Raw genomic sequence first — 19,548 nt, forward strand, 5'->3', positions numbered from 1 at the left:
CGCTCATCGAGATTCCTGTAGATCAAGAAGGACCGTATGTACATAGTGAATTATTAGGTCAAGATAGAAAATTCTTACTCGATACAGGGGCAAGTCGAACAACTATAAAACGTAGTGAAGTTCCAGGGGCACCCCTCTCAGGCTCTCAAAATGTTTCCCTTGGTTTTTCAGGAAAACCTATTGTTAATGAAGTATCACAGCCTCTCCCACTTACGATAGGACCTTTGACACGAACTACAGATTTATTGCTTACTAAATCATGCCCAGAAAATCTGTTAGGAATTAAAACTCTGAAAGCACTAGGAGCCATAATATGTTGTTCTCCGGAAGGAGTAAGGTTGTTTCTACGTGATTTTAAAGGTCACTATGTGTCTAGGGACATGGATCCCCGACTACAGACTTTACCAGTACATCTATGGGCACAAGGCCCTACGGATGTTGGCTGCATGAACATTACACCATACCGAGTCACATTGAAAGCAGGAGTGGTACTACCACGAATGCGACAATACAAGTTACCGCATGATGCTGTAGTGGCTTTGCTGAAAATCATTGATGAGCTAATTGCCCAGGGAGTAGTTGTAGAAACAGACTCCAATGTATGTAATTCACCGATAATTCCGATTCTTAAACGAACTGATCCTACTGCCCCACCAGTATACCGATTGGTTATTGATTTGCGTGAACTAAACAAGTGCATTGTACCACAATTTCCTGTGGTCCCTGATATATCATCATTATTGACAGCAATTGATTCCGAAGCAACATTCTTTACTGTAATTGATCTCAAGAATGCCTTTTTCAGCGTCCCAATAGATCCGGAAAGCCAATATTTGTTCGGATTCAGTTTAAATGGGCGCAGCTTTAAATTCTCACGCGCTCCCCAAGGATTCACAGAAAGCCCCAGCATCTACAGCCAAGCACTGAAACGAGAACTTGACAGTATCCACATGCCAGTCAATACTGCACTGCTTCAATATGTCGATGATCTGCTGATCACCGCGAGAAGCGAACCTGAATGTGAAAAGGCTTCTCTGACAGTTTTACATTTTCTAGCCGACAAGGGGCACAAGGTGTCTCCTTCTAAGCTGCAATTCTGTGTCCAGCGAGTTATTTATCTTGGTCACTCGCTGTCCAAGGAGGGAAGGCAGCTTACACCAGATCGCATCCAGTTAATTGCTAACATGTCAATACCCCAGACACAAAAGGAAGTGCGGGCTTTTATAGGCCTCACTTCATATTGTAGGCAGTGGATCCCTCAGTACGCATTTCTAGCAAAACCACTCATTCAGCTAACCACACAGGAGGCAGCCACATCGACTGTTCTCCCTTGGACTCAGGAACATACACAAGCTTTTGAAAGCCTAAAAGAAGCTTTATGTCAAGCACCTGTTTTAGCAACACCATGTTATAGCAAACATTTTACACTCTTTGTTACAGAACGTGAAGGTACTGCCTTGTCAGTACTCACTCAGGATCAAGCAGGATCACGCAAGCCATGTGCTTATTTTTCCAGCACATTAGATCCCGTAGCTCAGGCTTTGCCTGCATGCCTGAAATCAGTGGCGGCGACAGCTTTAGCAATCAGACAAAGCGATGCCATAGTATTAGGACATCCATTGACAGTACAAGTACCACATGCAGTAGAGGTTCTTGTGAACCGAACACAAACACAACACTTGACCATAGCAAGACTTACCGGTTATGAACTGACATTGTTTCAACCACACATAGAGATCCGACGGTGTAATACATTGAATCCTGCTACACTATTACCAGTAATTGGAACAGACCCACTAGCTCATGATTGTGTTGAAATCATTGAAATAAAGACGAAACCTAGACAAGACTTGACAGACGTTCCATTGTTAGATCCAGACCTGACGTTGTATGTAGACGGATCGTGCATGAGAACAAGTACAGGAGATTTAGTGGCCGCGTATGCAGTCACAACAGACACTGAAGTTATTGAGACAAATTGTATAGATACTTTGTCAGCCCAAGCAGCAGAACTTATTGCTCTAACACAAGCCTGTATTCAAGCCACAAATAAGAAAGTTAATGTATACACTGACTCACGTTATGCATTCGGAGTTGTACACGACTTCGGCGTACTGTGGCGAGAGAGAGGTTATTTAACCTCCCATGGTGCCCACATTCAGCACGGACCCCTCATTCATGCCTTGTTAGACGCAATACATCTACCCACTGCTATATCGATTATGAAATGTAAAGCACACACGAAGGTTACTGATATCATTTCTCAAGGCAATGATTTAGCTGACAGAACAGCTAAACAGACTGCTCAGAATCGCACATTAGACATGACAAAGCCAATAGTTCAGACACCAACACAGTGTATGACAATTAAGGATCCCGCACTTGACGTAATTGACATACAGACACATGCTACTGCAGAAGAATTAAAGAAATGGACTGAACTAGGAGGGATCCAGACAGATCAGGGATGGATGACGAAGGAGAAATCTGTATGGTTTCTTCCTGACTCTATGGTCCAAGCCATTATAGCTACAATTCACAGCCCGGCGCATTTAGGAGAAAAAGCTATGCTAGATAGCATTCAACACATTTGGTTCAATAAACATTTACGAGCAGCAGCTAAACAAAAGGTCCGTACCTGTATGATATGTTGTCAGTTCAACCCGGGAAAAAGTGTTCCCGTAGAACAGGGTGGATTCCAGACTCCTGATCATCCTTTTGAAGTGCTCCAAATGGATTATATCCAGATGGAACGATGTCGAGGATTCAAATATGTTCTTGTAGTTGTCTGCGCTCTCTCCCGATGGACTGAGGCGTATCCAGTATCAGATTACACGGCCCCGACTACTGCCAAACAGTTAGTTCGAGAATTCTTCCCACGGTACGGGCTACCACGTGTTGTATATTCAGATAACGGCCAGCCTTTCTCATCCGAATTAATGAAACATGTCTCACTTTTGTTGGGATATCAGTGGAAATTCCACTGTGTCCGACACCCCGAGGCAGCAGGTCTCGTGGAACGACATAATCAAATTTTGAAAATCAGATTGTCTAAAATATGTAAGGAGAAAGGTGTTGACTGGATAGTAGCCTTACCAGTTGCACTATTTTACATAAGAATGGTAGCACACTCTCGAACAGGGCTATCCCCGTATGAGGTGATCTTCGGAAGGCCACCAAATATGTGGGGGACGCCTGTACCACGTAAAATAACTGATGTTAATTGTAATATGCTGACAGATTACCTGGCTTCCTTGATGTCTGCACTACAATCTTGTCGTTCACAGGTAGCTGCAGCTTTTCCTGACAACACTGAGGTGAAACCCCATGACGTTGCTCCGGGGGATCTGGTGTTTGTGAGGAATTTCGATCGGAAAACCCAATTGGAGCCCAGGTGGAAAACACCGAAGCTAGTCCTGCTGACCACAAGAACAGCCGTGAAAGTGGAGGGCCGCAAAGGATGGATACATTCCAGCCACGTTAAGAAATTTCATGGACTATCCTCGGATATAGACACTGTGCCCTGCACTCCCTCACAGACTGATTCAAAACTTCCCTTTGTTGAAAGGAATGACTCTCAGAACTATAAATTAAAACTTAGGCCCAAACAGTCGAGCAATTTGATTGTTTAAGTCCTCTCCAAGGTGAAGCGGTTGAATTGTCTCTGACATGTATCCCTTGGACCTGAGTAGAGAAAATACCAGAGAAATGTTGAAACGACAGGCGTATTGTAAATCACTGCGTAGCTACTGTGTGAGGACATTATTAATTCTGTTTTTATTGAGTGTTTTAATAATCATTACGAGTGTGATTTTGCACATATATCATCCTATTTCTAGACATGTTTATAATATTACTGCTGAACATTCTTTTAGTGACCTACCGCCACATGAATTATCTTATAGACTTGCGCTGCGCAATAACACCTTCATTAGTATGTTACATCATTCCCATCAGACTAGTAATGCCACCAATTGTTGGGTGTGTGGCCGACTCCCTCCCTATCAGAATAACAAAGGAGTTCTGCCTTTCTTTCCACATCCGTTCACACACAATGGCTCCTGTGGAGCATGGTTTAGTTTACTAAATTCCATAGACCCAGACACAGCAGTTTATCAACAGCATTGGATATGGGGAAATCTGAATCTAGTTTTATCCAAAGTCTGTCACCCTAATAAGGAGGGTCACCCCAGTAGAACAGGAACTGATTTAGAAAATGAAGTGTATAAATTAGGTAATTTTACGCCTAATCTCATGATTTTGAACGTAAAATCCGAAGTTGAATTAATTCTGCCCACTATGTCAGTATTTCCAGTTAAGGGTGAATTATGTGTGAGAAAAGTTGGTTCCATACACATGGGCCATAGCAAATGCGTTACTACAGTAGAATATAGTGATCAAGGGAAATCTTCATTTAGAGCTTCTCGCCATTCTTACTTTATATGTGGTCAGACGGCATATATGCGTCTGCCTCTAGATTGGGATGGTACCTGTTACATAGCATTCCTTTTGCCACCTGTTTTCCTAGCTCCCCCTGATTATTATCGAAATGTTCATTTAGTACACAAAAGAGAGCATAGAGATCTCCCAGTTGTCGATTATACTGAGACGGCATGGGACAAGTATGTAGATTTCAATAAAGGTATCTTTCCCTATATAGGTACAATATCAAATAGTAAGCTGATACGCAGACTCACCAAGACTCTTGAAGCTGTAGTAAACGAGACTATAGCCGCCCTAGGCAATCTGACAGAGGAACAATCAGTGATGAGAATTGTTGTTCTCCAGAATCGTCTTGTCCTTGACGTCATCCTGGCCGATAGGGGCGGAGCTTGCAGGGTCATCGGATCCAGCTGCTGCATATTCATACCAGAAAATTCGCCATCTGTATATAAAGCTATAACACGCCTTCATAAGATTGTAAGCCAGATACACGAGAATCCAGGCACTTGGACGTGGTCCGGGTGGTTTTGGAGTGTGATATCAGCCTGGGGATGGAGAGTTCTATCTTTCCTAGGTATTGGCCTTTTTATGCTCTTCAGTTGTTGTTTATGCCTACAATGTGGACCAGCGATTTGTGGTCTGTGTGCCACATCATGCATTCCATATCAAAGTTCTCGTTCAAAATGCCGGAAAAAGAAGGAAGAAGAAATGATGCTCCATGAGCAAATCGATGGAATGATGAAGATTGATATCTCTTGAAGGGCAAGTAGGGGACAAGGAGGGAATGTGGAAATGTGGATTTTCCTGATCAGTTGCGTCCCCTATCTTGGACCCCAACGGTTCTATATGCATGTTACAAATGCATGTGTGTTCCCTCCAGTTCCAGTTTCCAAGACGCAAACATATGTGTGTCTACCGTCGACATGTTCTCTGTCAGATCCGCCATCAATGGGCTGGATATTCAATTCCTAAGTATGAAAAGCCACCGACTTTATATGGCTAAGTTACTCCATTTTTACAGTTCAGGCAAGTAGGCCCGATTCTTTCCTCAAAGCCTTTCCCTGCTCTCTGTCTCTGACAGTTTCAGCTTGAGCTCGCATCTGTATCCATGAACTTTGTCCTACTCCCTGTGCAGCTAACGGTGCCTGCCTCGGCCAGTTTTCGCCTTTCTGCCAAGAAGCTGTATTTCACCTTCGAATTATCTATTTTGCTCTTCAGCCGATGCATTCCTGTCTAGTGATTTAGGTAAACATTTCCTTTAGCTCACAAGCAAAGGACTCAGCCTTTCCGTCCTCCTGCAAGTGATTCATAGCCCTGTTGCCATGGAAAGTTTTCTGCCCCTCGCTTCTCATATAGGCACTTAGACGCTTGTACACGCACATACAGTTAGTATAGAATAGATTCTGTCCGAGAGTCCTTCCTTGTGGATAACATAGTTCTCTAAACATAGGATGTTAGATATGATTTGGGATTAGGTTGACATGACCCCCAGACTTCTCGTCTCCACATGTAGAGCTAAATGTCAAGTCCCCTTCACCCCCTAGTTGCACGTCAATCACACGTCATGCTGCTGCGCACGCATCTATGTTAAGTATTATCGTATAGATCCACCTATGTAAGATAATCAGAGCCAATCATGTTTCTTTTTGCTCCTTATTACGCCTAGTTTCAATTACGTATCACTATGTTAATTTATCTTATCAATTGTTACGCCTTTTTGCACTTGTTTCATTGTAAATGTATGACCTATAAAAGTTACTTCTTGTCAATAAAGTATTGTACTTCACTTCCTGAACCCTCGTGGTGACGGAACCTGAAGGCCGCGACTCGAGTCGGCCATTTTGGATGGAATAAAGCCCATTTAGAAAACCTCTTATACCACGGATTCTGCCTCTTGTTATTCTGAGCTATTTTACTTTATTTTAAAGATTCCGTATGAAATTCAGTATAGGTAAAAAGAATATTTACCACAGTAGTGTGCTCAGTAATTAAAAAGCAGAACATGTGGGTTTAAGTTGTACATGTCCTTGCAGTAAAAAGCTCCTAAAGTCGTTTTTGCACTGTTGTAAGGCTATCTCTCCCATAGAAAAACACTGGGTTACCTTAATACTCTTAATCAGAGCTAACTTCAGATTGGGAACAGATAGACAGATTATGTTTACACTCATTTTTTTTATTTAAAACCTTCAGAGGATAAAGTTGGATTTTACGTTAGAATTTCAAAAATACCACTTTTAGAAACTTGCCATTCTTCTGCCCAGACCAACTATGCCTTTCTGCCAGTGTCTCGGACCACATAACTGTGAATGGCAAAGTAGCTCTTCAGCATGAGTAATGTGGTCCCTGTATTCAACCCGCGTTCCTTTGCGGTTGGGCTGAACTTGTGACTTTCCCCCAGTCTAGAGCAACTAGATAACCTTGAGTGGCGCTTTGTGCTTCTCTGCGCCATTTTGATCTGTAAAACGTTAATAACTCACGTGTCCAGTTCTTCTCATTGGATTTTTGTTGTTTTGGTGTCATTTTATTTATAAAAATTTACTCAGTTTTTCTAAATTGGTTTGGGAATTTTCGTGTGTTTGCTTTATTAATATTTGTGTACAGCATAAATACTTTACATTTTGTCTCTATGTTATGCCTGACTGCTTATGTGCCAAGCTACCAGAGGGTTAAGCACAGGTAAATGTAATGACTTTTGTGGTTCACCCTGACAAAGAGTGAGGTATTCAATCTAGTAGCGGGTGATAGTAAGTTCCATATTCTAGGGGCAGATGTTGGAATGAAAATGTTTTAGCCGAGTTCTCCATGCATTGTATGTCTTAAGTTAGTATCTGCGGCGCCATTTTATATTCAGCCGCCATTTTGAGCCATGGTCGAAACTAACTGCTGTCTTACTCTCTCTCTACCCCAGCTGAAAGCGGCTGCAATAGTTTTTGTTTCTCCAAGGTTGAGCTTCGCTGTGCTAATGAATACACTGTTCCTGTCAGTACATACCTTTCCCATTAGATAGGCCTGCTGCCAACCTTAGAATGTGCCGGCACAGACAGAGTGACCTTGGCGCTGAGATAGCATGTACCCGGTTTCAGGACATAAACCCATCCTTCTGTATTTCCTTTGTTCACTAGCTACCAACTTTCCAGTCTGGGCATGTCTTTATTGGTTTTGAATTGTACATTATGTATCGCCATGCTTGCTGAAGTCAGTCCCTCTGCAGCAATCCAAGGAAGCTGGTCAGACCGGACTCCACTCGAGTGTACCTGAATAAAATATACTTGGTTTGTATTCTCCACTGTTTGACCGACCCTTCATTTGTGTGGAAGGCTGAGAGGTGGTCGCGAGTGACCTGGGTGACCCTAATTGGGTCACTTCCTTCACGGATCCGGAGAAAGTGCAATTGTGTGTTTTCATGTTTTTTTAAATCTGGCTGGATCTAGTATGAGGGATTTAGAACTTCTGAAGACCCTTCTGCCTCTTGATAGTTTGATCCTATTCGCCAAGTATTAAGGACCAGGATTGTGTAGAGCTTTGTGTGTTATGCATGCGATCTTTAGTTGTATCCTAACTTCAACTGGGAGCCAGAGGAGGGCTCTGAGTGAGTGAAGTGGCGATGCGATCATAACGACTAGTGCCTGCTGTGTTTAATGTCGCTTTCAATGGGGCTAAGCTGGCTTTTGGTAGGCCTGTGAGTGTTGGATTCCTATAGTCTAGTCTTGAGAGAACTAGAGATTGCACAGCTGTCTTGGGTCCCCTGGCGGTATGAAAGGTTTTAGTTTTCTTAGAAGGTTCAGATGTTGGTTAGCGCTTCTGGTTGCAGCTTGTATGTGAGCTTCCATGTTTAGATTCGAGTATAGTGTAATGCCTATAGATTATACTGAGTAGCAAATGGTTGGGTTGCAGTTTAGCAATGTGAGGTTATGAGTACAAAGCTGGGGTTGGGATCTGATGGGTGGGGAGAAAAGAATGAATTTAGTTTTCATCGGATTTAGTTTTAGGTGGTTGGGAGCCAGCCAGTCCTGTGTTTTCCTTACGGTATCACCCAGTCTCCCGATAGCCTCTTGATAGGAGATTTTGATGTAGAGGTGAGTATCATCTGTATACATGTGGTACAAGCTGATAAATTTCCCTCAGTGGGGAATTCATCAGTATTCCTCATATCCATCCATATGTGAACGTAGGCTACTGCTTGTTTTCAGTAAAAATGCAAAAAATAAGTATAATATGAAAGGATTATTACTTTAGATTTAAAATGTTGCTCACGCAAATTACCTTCTCTATCAGTTAGTTGATGCTGAGGAATAAATAAAGGTTATCAAACCCTGTCAGTTTTGGAAATTATAATCAAAACATCTGCCATTGATCGCTCCCTGGTATGCCTGGAAATGAATGGTTCTGTCATTTCTAAACTACGTTCAAATTTAGAAAGTACTGGCAAAGCCAATAGGTTGCGCCTTTGAAAGGTGTTAGCTGACCATTTGGCTTGCCCAAAGAACAGCATTGGCATAAAGAAAAAAATACTTTGTTACTCCCGCTGAATGACATTGATCAAATAAGAACCGATGACGTATGCCTCCTGCATGCACACACACGTCATGATGTAGCAGACATTTTGGTTCTGTTTTAAATTACCATTACAAGATGACAAACCTCAATCTACAGAAGTAAATTGAAAAATAAATACATCAACGGAAAGGAGTGATCCGGTAGCAGACTAAGAAAATGTTTTAATTCTAGAGGGAAAAACACACACAATAGGGAGAGGTGGTGAGCAATAGAGTAGCTTGTTGAGAGTATATGGATGTGAGCACATTAACACCGCCGAGTGCCAGGAGCAATGAAGATAAAAGGGGAGGAGAAGAAATGGTGGAGCTGGGTAGGGGAGCAACGAGAGGGGCACGCTTGGGGCGGGGGTAGGATGGAGAAATCAACACACCTGAAATACAGTAAGGAAACATGCACTGCCAGTGAGTTCTGAAAAAAAAAAACGAAAAAAATGTAGTCCCCTGATGTCAGCCGTGGTAGGACACACATCATCCAATTGAAAGGGTGGAAAGAAGTTAAGCTCCAGTGGGGGTACAAACATAAAATGAAAGGAAGCCATTGAATGAGAAGCAAGCAAATGAGACCGACAAAAAAGCCAAAACATGAGAGGTAACTGGCTGACCAACCAAAATCACGCAGGCTAAGTATTGGTATTGTACACAGTAGGTCTGCGACAACAGCAAAGGTAAGACCTAAATAGGCTGCTGCCATACTTTGTTAACAACGTCCAAAACAGAACAGAAAATGTTTATCCAGTATTTGATGTCATCAACAACACTTTACAAACGACACACACACACAAGCAAACGTACAAAAATCATGTTTTATTTCATACTATTGACAGCTTTTATCTTAAACTTTTATCTCGGATTTTCAAAACTAGGTGTCATTTGTCATATCGTATGGCATGGAACATTTACGTAATCTCTGCAGGCTATGTAGACAAATCTGTAATCCTTATCATGGTGAAAAAACGAGACACTTGCACCCTGTAGAACATCCCCTACAGCCCTCTAAAATAATACATATACGCCTGCAAGCTAACCGAATGGAGAGAAGGAATACTGGCTTCGTAACTTTAAAGCAAACGGACACTGCTCTACAGTGTGTACATTGGTGCGGATGGGAAGACTCCCGTGCAGAAGTGTCCTCAGTTCAGGTACCGGAAGTCCAGCCGCAGCGCAGTGCGCGTGGCACAGAGCCACCTCACCAGGCAATGCAAACGCTTCTGTAATATCAAAAGTTCTCACTTCCAAGAGGTCAATGTTGCGTGCTTTTTGAAGAAAAAAAACCTATCATCATTATACATATTGAAATGTATACCCGCGGGTATGTATTTCAAAATAAGTACCGAAAGCTCAGAAATGAATAGATTGCATATGTTTCTTTTTCATGCAGCCGCCATGCCTTGAACAGAAAGCGAGGGTCTGCTCCGCCCTCCTAGGGAGGTCCGAGGCTTCTAGTTCCTTCCTTCGGCTGGCACCCGGCCAGCATACAGTGCAGGATTGGGACGAGGCAGGTTTATTCATCATTGTCTGCAGGAAAAGCACACACACAGTAGATTAGAGCAACAAATCACAGGCCACAAATGTAACCACCCAAACACATTGATTCCTCCCCGAAGCAACACGAGTGACGCAGTGATGCATAGTGGAGCCAGACCTGGAGCGTGTCGCTGGAGACAGGTTGGTGCACTTGGAAAGTTAGGAGCAGGTGGCTTGGATTTTTTGGGGGAGAGTGTGTGATTTACTGCTCTTAAGCATTTGGCCATCTGATTCCTAAATGTATGCGAGGTCGTTAGCGGCACAATACTTCGTCCTGGGTGGAGGAAGAAACACCATTTTTTTTTTTAACAGTAATGAAGCGCATAGGGCGAATTATCCTAATCCTACATAAGCAACTACTAGCCCCGAGCCGTATGCGGAACACTAATGAGGCTACGGGGTTGTCGCTCCGCGGTGACAGAGAACAAAGCCTGCAGTCCAGCACATGATGTCTCTCAAAGACGAGGACATGTGCTACACTTCGTTTTTTTGTCCGTGGTACCAAAATGAACAATTCATAACAATTGCATGTGCATAATATGTATAGCAGAACATGTGTAAATGATGTATTAATGCAGGTTGCATTAAGACATCATTTACACGTGTTCTGCTATACAGATTATGCCCGGATAATTTTTTTGTTCACTCTTCCTGGTTATTTTTCATCTTTGCTTTCTTCCTTGGTAACAGTTTTGCCATCTTTCTCCTCCTCCTGTTTCACTTTTGGGTTTTGCTCTCTTGATCTGTAACAAAGTTTGATGAGGAAAAATATATGGGACGCTGAAAATTGGTGCCACTACCGACTCAAATTAAGCACTGCACTAAGCCTAATATTTGTATACCTGTACATAAGAGCAGCCTTATCCTTGAATATTTGACAGCTCATTGGGTAACTAAAACTGTAGCTTCAGCCAACAATGGGTCAGGAGCATTTATGGGGACTTACAATGAGTTGAAGCCTTGGAACAGTGTCAAATCTACCAAAAATATGTTTGTTATAATATCAGGTTTGTCCAATATGTTTATAAAGTACACAATTTGTCACCTCTTTTTCCTCATTTAATAGCTATGAGGTTAGCCCCGACCTCATTTCTGGAAATGCTTGTCCTGCCCCACTGCTGGGAGTGTTAACCCACCCACACCCCAAATTTCAGGTCTGGTTGCGCTCCGGAATGCAAGCACTTTCAGTTTGTGTGAAGACTGTGTAGCACCTTGTTAACTTTCGAGATGGTGAGTGTGGAGAAAACTGTGAAAAAATAGATTACTTACCTGTATACTGTAGTTCTCCAGTTTTGATATCTTTTATAGATTCACATGCTTGAATCTTACCCGTCGTCATGATGAGTCCCACGGTAACAGTAAAATAGTAGTACTAAAGCTTTAACCTTAATCCCTATTAAAAATCCATAGCATTTAGTAACCTATTAACATTGTTTTAAAACATATAGGGCCATATGTATCAAGCCTTTTTCCCGTTTGCAAACGGGCAGATTATTAGAATCGGACCGTTTGCAAATTGGAAAAAGCCTTTTGGGATGTATCATCCCAAAAGGCCATTGCAAAATAGAGATTTGCAAAATTTGCGATTCTCTATTTTGCAAATGCAATGAAGGAATTGCAAATTGCGATTCCTTAAATGCAATTCTGGAAGCACCAGAAATTTCCTATTTGGCCTTAAGGAATTGCAAATTGCCACATACTTCAAGTTGATGGTAATTTGCGATTTTCTTTAAAAAAGCACTTTTTTGATTTTTTAAAAGTGCCATATGTTGCACATACATGCCCTTTTGACACCCTTGCACCCTTAAAATTGCATTCTCAATTTGCGATCCTCTAATTGGTAATCGCAAATTGAGAATGTCTTCCCATTCATTCCTAGGGGCCTTCTAGCCCATAGGAATGAATGGGAAGGTATTCCTTAATTGCGAATCTCAATTTGCGATTCGCAAATAAGGAAAATGTAGGATTTGCAAAATTTTAGCAAAGCCTACATACATTGCATTTTGCGATTCTCTATTTGCGATTCGCTAAAAATCCCAATCTGAGAATCGCAAAACTCTTTTTTGATACGCATGGCCCATAAGCTTTAGCCAATAAGAGCATAGACCTTAGAGTAACCATCCCCTGCAGGGCCACCATATTTAAGATTTCAAGCACAAGTGTGAATAGAATAACAATAGAGGTATGAAATGTTGAACCTGAAAGAGGAGGAGGATGGGTCGCATGTGAATCTATAAAATATATCAATACTGAAGGACCACAGTACACAGGTTAAGTAACTTGTTTTTTTTCTCTAGTATTGTATCTTTTATAGATTCACATGCTTGAATCAGTATAGTAAGCAGATTCCAAATGGCAATGGCAGCGGGTAAGGTGAACCATCCCACCATGCGACCCAAAGTTGAAAATAATAATCGAAAGTAGATAATGTAAATGCAGAAAAACCAACAAGTACATAGCGTAGCACTGATTCATTAAAATGAAGGTACTCAAAATGTAACAACTACAAAATAGCTCAATAAGGAAAGAAAGACATTAGTAGGTGCATACCTTATGCGAACACTCGTGGCAGGATAGCTTGTCTGACTGCTACATCCACCGTCTGCTATGCGTCCAGGCAGTACTGCTTTGTGAAGGTATGGACATTCGTCCATGTGACGGCCCTGCAGATGTCGGGTAAAGACACTTCGGCAAACAGGGCAGAGGATGCTGCCATCTTCTGAGTGGAATGAGCTGTGATTTTTGCAATGAGTGGACTTCCAGCCTTCTCATGGCAGAATATTATAACTGAGGAGACACAGCGAGCAATAGATGCTCGTGTCAAGGCCTGACCCTTCCTAGAGGCATAGAAGGAGATGAGCAACTGATTAAATTTACAGAAAGTCTTTGTTCTTTGCAAGTAGAATTACAAACAATGTTTTATGTTCAGCAAGTGCAGGACTCTTTCCGCTAGCGAAGATGGAGTGGGGAAAAAAAGAAGGCAGAATAACTGGCTCATTAAGATGAAATGCTGAAGGCACTTTAGGAATGAAAGAAGAATTGGTGCGAAGGACCTCTCTGTCCAGATGACACTGCAGGTAAGGTTCTGTTGTGGTAAAAGCTTGGCTCTCACTAATGTGTCTAGCAGATACAATGGCCATAGAAAAGCTAACTTCCATGAAACGAAGTTCAAGTCACATTTGTGTATTGGCTCAAAAGGGGACCTCATAAGGAGTGACAGGAAAAGGTTTAAATTTCAAAGTACTGGAGGAGGCTACACTGGCGGGTACAACCTAAATAGACCTTTTACAAACTCCTTCATAAGTCTGTTAGACCACAAGGATAATTGACCAGAACGTAGTCTGTATCTGGATACTGCCGCCAGGTGTACCATAATGGACGAATGGGTAAGGCCTGACTTGGCGAGATGTAACAGGGTAGAATGTCTTCAGGAACGTAGTACAGAGGATGACAAGATTGCTTGAGACACCATGAACAGAATCTCTTCCATTTTGTTGAGTAGCACTTGAGCGTAGAAAATGAAACAGCCTTTACTATGCAGCCAGAACTACACAGTACCATTACTACACGGGCAATACAACGAACGCGTTGCTACCACGCGGTCCATTGAAGTCGTTACAACTCCCCAGGCCCATAATTGCTAGAATCTTTAACTTTCGAGACAGGGCCGCCAGTCCTACAGACGGCACGGGCTGGACCACCGGTGTAGATCGATAATGCGGATATCACCTTCTTCCCGGACTTTACTGTCAAAGTTTAGGCACAGAGACGAAGCTTCACAGCGGTTAAAAAAGCCCTACACGACAAAGACCTTAAATACTCCATGATGCTCCCAGCTAAACTTCGAGTGGAATCCACGGGGAAATTATGGTTTTTTCAGTCCCCAGAGGAAGCCTGGGAATGGTTGGATGACTGGCGTCGAGTGGGAAAACCGTCAAACATCCACAACAAGAAGGGACTCAACACTAACCAATGTGCTCCTTCGGTATCAAAAGAACACCGCTCAGAGGAGAACCCAGACGGAAAGCTCTGAAATCGACAGCTGGACTTTATATGTTTCCAAAAACACCACCAGCCCACATCTGTACTCCCCATTATAGAATTTGCGGCCTACACAAAATAACTCCCTGGGTGATTGCCAAACGTATCTCTGTGACAACACTTCTCCTATGGAGCTTACGCCTCAGAAAATTAACATCTTTGCGAAAGGAAGAATGTATAAAGGATCGGACTAGAATTGAAAGCTTAAGTATACCATGAACATATCATGTTGTATAGGCGGGGGGTAGAGGTGGTTTGCCAGGCACCCTACACATGACGGGGTGGGCGACAGGCACTCTGCCTTGTTGGGGAGTGGAAAGTTGGAATTCCACTGGCAGGGGGGCAGGGAGGGGGTAAGGGGTGGGGGAGGGGTGATAGTTGGGCTTTTCTATGTTACAGTTGTACTTACACAGAGCATCGAAGTGATCTTAACTTCACCGTGTCCATGTACTAGAATGCAAACATCGTCCACACACTTGGGGGGCGGGATGGGAGAGGCGTTATCATTACTGTTATGCTAGATTGCTCTTCAAGATTGGAAATGGTAGACACAACACTAACAATCACATCGTATTCCCCCTCTGTTCTTCATTACTACCCGACATGACAGACACGAGAAACACCAAGTTATCAATAATTATGTGGAATGTTAATGGCCTGGGAAGTAAGATAAAAAGAGGAGTTGTCGTACAATACCTTAAGAGGCAATCACCTGACCTGGTATTATTACAAGAAACACACTTGGTGGGAAATTGTTGCAATGCTCTTAACAGATGAGGGTACAAGCTCTTAGTCCATGCAGGGTTCACATCAGGCTCCAGAGGAACGGGGATCCTTATACGCAAAAATCTCACCCTTGCATCCACCCGTGTCTGGACTGACCCACAGGGTAGATTTGCTGTATTGGAGGCGTTGTGGGAGGGCAAACCACTAAATGTAATATCAGTATATCTTCCGCCCTCGCTGGGTAGGTTAGCACTGCAAGACCTGGGCAAAATTCTAATAGATCTTCCCATGGGTACCCTAATACTAGGCAGAGACTTCAATATGGTAATGGACGAGAGGCTCGACAGACACCCCCAGAAACCATCTCCTGACGAAGCACACACATGGCCGACTTCACCCAAGCAATGGGTCTCACGGACAAATGGCGCACATTGAATCCTGCCAGTCTACTTCACGCACTATTCCAATGCGCACAAAAGTATGTCCCGCATTGACTATTTTCTCACTTTCCTTGCAGATATAGGCCAATTTCAACACCCCCAGGTACTCCCAAGAGGGTTGAACTTACCTTTCGACACTGTACCGAGGCGCTATAGTCATTAACCCATGGCTCCTCACAATCCCAGGTATTAAAGAAGACCTTGCAGAACACACAGACCACTACTTCAATGAAAACGTCTGCTCTGTTGACTCGGCTAACACTATTTGGGAGGCCTATAAGGCAGTGATTAAGGGGCACGCTTTAGCATTGAAGAGCGGGTATCTTAGGAACCAAAATACACAACTGACTCAATTAGAAAGTGACCTGCTCTAACTGGAAACAGAACATAACTCCTCCCCCACAGAAATTACAGCCCGCGATCTCCAGAATAAGCAACTAGAGTATAATGCCCTTGCACGTGAAAAAACTCGGGCAAGACTCCTCCGTACCCGCCATAGAGTGTACGAGCTTGGGGAAAGAGCTGGAAAAATGCTGGCTTGGCTGGAGCAGCAAGATCAGGCGGCTAGATGGGTCCCTGAACTCCTACTAGAGGACGGGAAACAGGTAACTGACCCACAAGAGGTGGCAGAAACATTTACAGACCACCTGGAGGCGGTATATACCTCCAAGACCGTCACCTCCTCTGACGATTCACGTCAGCTCCTAGAGGAAATGACTCTACCCACACTCACAGACAGTGATGGGGGAGCTCTAGATGCAGATATAACAACAGACGAAATCTGCAAAGTCATATTTGCTATTAATTCGGGGAAGGCATTGGGACCCGATGGGATCCCGATCGAATTCCTCAAGAGAATGGCCCTTGAAGTGGCCCCATACCTAAAAAACAAGTATGAAGAGAGTCTGGAGCAAAGTGTTCTTCCCTTGAATCAAAGATTAGCATCTATTATTGTCATACATAAGCCCGGCAAACCAACGACCAGATGTGGCTCATATAGGCCCATATCCTTAATAAGCTCAGAAGCCAAAGTGTTAGCCAAACTCCTCGCTGTCCTCCCCTCACTGGTCCAGGACGACCAATCGGGGTTCATACCAGGACGTAACACCGCTTTAAATATCCGTTGAGTCCACAATGTCCTTGGCAGGCAGCCATATCTACAGAAAGACGCGGTTATATTGTCATTAGATGCAGCCATGGCGTTTGACTAGAGGCCCTACCTCTTTGAGGTCTTGGCGCGGTTTGGTTTCGGTCCTCGATTTCAAAAGTGGGTTGCACTGCTATACACTGCAATGCTAGGTCAAGTCAGAGTAAATAATCACACATCACGTACATTTGCCTTGCAGAGAGGGACCAGACAGGGATGTCCGCTGTCCCCCCTACTATTCGCTCTGACTCTTGAGCCACTAGCACACTGGATAAGACGTGATGTCTCGATACGTGGACTGCGATGGAGCGAGGATAAGGAAGATAAAATCTCGTTATATGCAGACGATTTCCTGATCTATATGGCGTCTCCACGGGCCTCACTTAATAGCTTGCTCAACGTCATTACTAATTTTGGTAAATATTCGGGGTACACCATCAATTGGTCTAAGTTGGTATTCTACATCTTACATGGTCCCCCACCTAAACTACCGTGTGGTTATACGATTTAATTAGCCACCGGAGGTTTCAAATATTTAGGGATCTATATTACACTGACCTAAAAATATTTTATGATTGAAATCTTCTGGGCCCCCCTCCTACGGCTACAAGACGACGTCAAACACTGGAGATCACTGCCCTTCTCCCTCCTGGGAAGGGCTGCCCTATTTAAAATGCTTGCACTCCCTAGATTTTTATATGTGCTCCCAAACTGTCAATTCCCAATTGCCAACACCTATTTTACCACCATCGAAGGAGAGATCCGCACTTTATTGTGGGATGGAGGGACGCCTAGCATTGCCCTCCGGAAACTGACAAAAGGGGTGGTACGATGGGGGAATTGCCCTTCCGGATTTACGCCTATATCATTGGGCCACACAACTAGTAGCCACTAACCAATGGATTCATGGCTCCCCGTCTAATCCGGCCTTTCATCTAGAACGCTATCACACTGGACGTGAGGGCTATCTAGGCGCCCTCTATATTAAGACCCGAAGGGGCTGTTACTTGGGGCCTATGTCGCAAACAATAACTATTTGGCACCAGACCACCAAACGCTTGGGATGGGCGGATAAACTTACAAAAGCAACACCGCTTTGGTCCTCTCAGCGGCTGGGTCTGCTGTGTCATCATACAGGATTCGATAAATGGGACACTATTGGCATTACTAATATAGGGGACCTAATACACAGGGGCAAACTTCTCACCTTCAAAGAGCTGCAAACCAAACACGTCCTTGCACCGGGTGAAGTTTTTAGATATTTATAAATTAGACATACCATTCTCACCAATATTCCAGATATATCCTCTTTACCACACTCTTCCTCTCTAGAGGACCGATTACTTTCAGAACCGCTCCAGACAAAGGCTGTCTCTTGCACGTATCGGAAGCTCTGTAACAACTTACCTGACTCCTTTTAGACTCTTCGGGGTCATTGGCAGAAAGACATAGGGCCACTAGATGATGACGATAGGCAGACTGCGTTAATGTCCCCCTGGTAAACGGCGATAAATCATCGCTTTCGCCTTATCTAACTAAAAATCCTACACAGAACCTATCTCTCCTGTGTACTCCTAGCCAAGATAGGCAGCCGGGCAGATGCACTATGCCTCAGACGATGTGGTCAAGATAGTACCTTCTATCATATCTTATGGGACTGTCCCGAGGTACGCCCTCTATGGAATAATGCAACCAAAAAACATGAAGGACACACTTGGCAAGCAGCTCCAATTGTCACCACGGTTGGGAATATTGAATAGTGAAGCCACCGATTTGACAGAAATCAAGCAACAATGGGTGGCATTGGGGTACCTGTTAGTGAAAAGTGCTATAGCAATGCTTTGGGGATCTAATACACAGCCTTCATCGATTGGATTGGTGGCGGAGATGGACCGATGCATGACAGCAGAGAAGGAGGTCTACAAATTACGAGGTTGTCCCAAGAAGTGGGACAGAAAATTGGGGGGAGGGGGGCGGGGGGGGGGGGTTCCACGCCTTTAGAGGGGAGATTTGTACGTCACCAACTGAAGACATGGCGATGCGCAGAACAGAACAATAATCTACCAACTGTCTAATTTATGTAGCACATGATTATTGATGTATTGTAATTCACCATATTTGATATGTAATATGATATCGCAATGATGACTCTGTGCTTTCAATTTAATAAAAATTGTTATAAATAAAAACAGAACACACAAAAGCGGTTTTTAATAAGGCAAAGTAAATGAAAACAAGCCATTTTTGTACATTATAAGCAGTAAGGGACAAAGGAAATACTAACAAAAACGTAAGCAGTTGCAAAAGGGCAATGTAACTTAAAACAGGGCATCTAAAACAGTGTAGCCGAAACCACATCCGCATCACAGAAGGAGGGGGAGAGCCGTACCGCGACTCCCTCATTTCACTGCTGGGGGACTACATTCCCCATCAGCCCCTGCATCTGCCGGACGCGCTGTTAAGTGCGACGAGTTCCCGTGGCAAGTGTAGCCGTAACACCATCAGCATCACAGAAGGAGGGGGCGAGCAATGCCGAGACTCCCGCATTGCACCGCTGAGGAACTACATTCCCCATCAGCCCCTGCATTTGTTTGACAAATGCCACAGACAAGACGGATGGGAAAGAAAAGGGACAAGCAACCCGGTACATAGGGGGAATCATAAACACCCT

The 19,548-nt window shown here is 43.5% G+C and overlaps 1 protein-coding gene across 2 annotated transcripts in view; it reads right to left on the reverse strand.

Annotated features, from left to right (window-relative positions):
* Positions 1-9,784: 9,784 nt before the first annotated feature.
* NEK1 (NIMA related kinase 1) overlaps positions 9,785-19,548 on the reverse strand; it is a 1,277,786-nt gene continuing 1,268,022 nt past the window's right edge. For both annotated transcript variants that reach the window (XM_085641815.1, XM_085641814.1), the window contains one exon: positions 9,785-10,514. In XM_085641815.1, the coding sequence (XP_085497941.1) occupies positions 10,501-10,514 (14 nt within the window). In that variant the 3' untranslated portion in view covers positions 9,785-10,500. The remainder of the gene's footprint in view (positions 10,515-19,548) is intronic.

This window comes from Triturus cristatus, chromosome 2_2 (assembly GCF_964204655.1).
Source record: "Triturus cristatus chromosome 2_2, aTriCri1.1, whole genome shotgun sequence".
Lineage (NCBI taxonomy): Eukaryota > Metazoa > Chordata > Amphibia > Caudata > Salamandridae > Triturus > Triturus cristatus.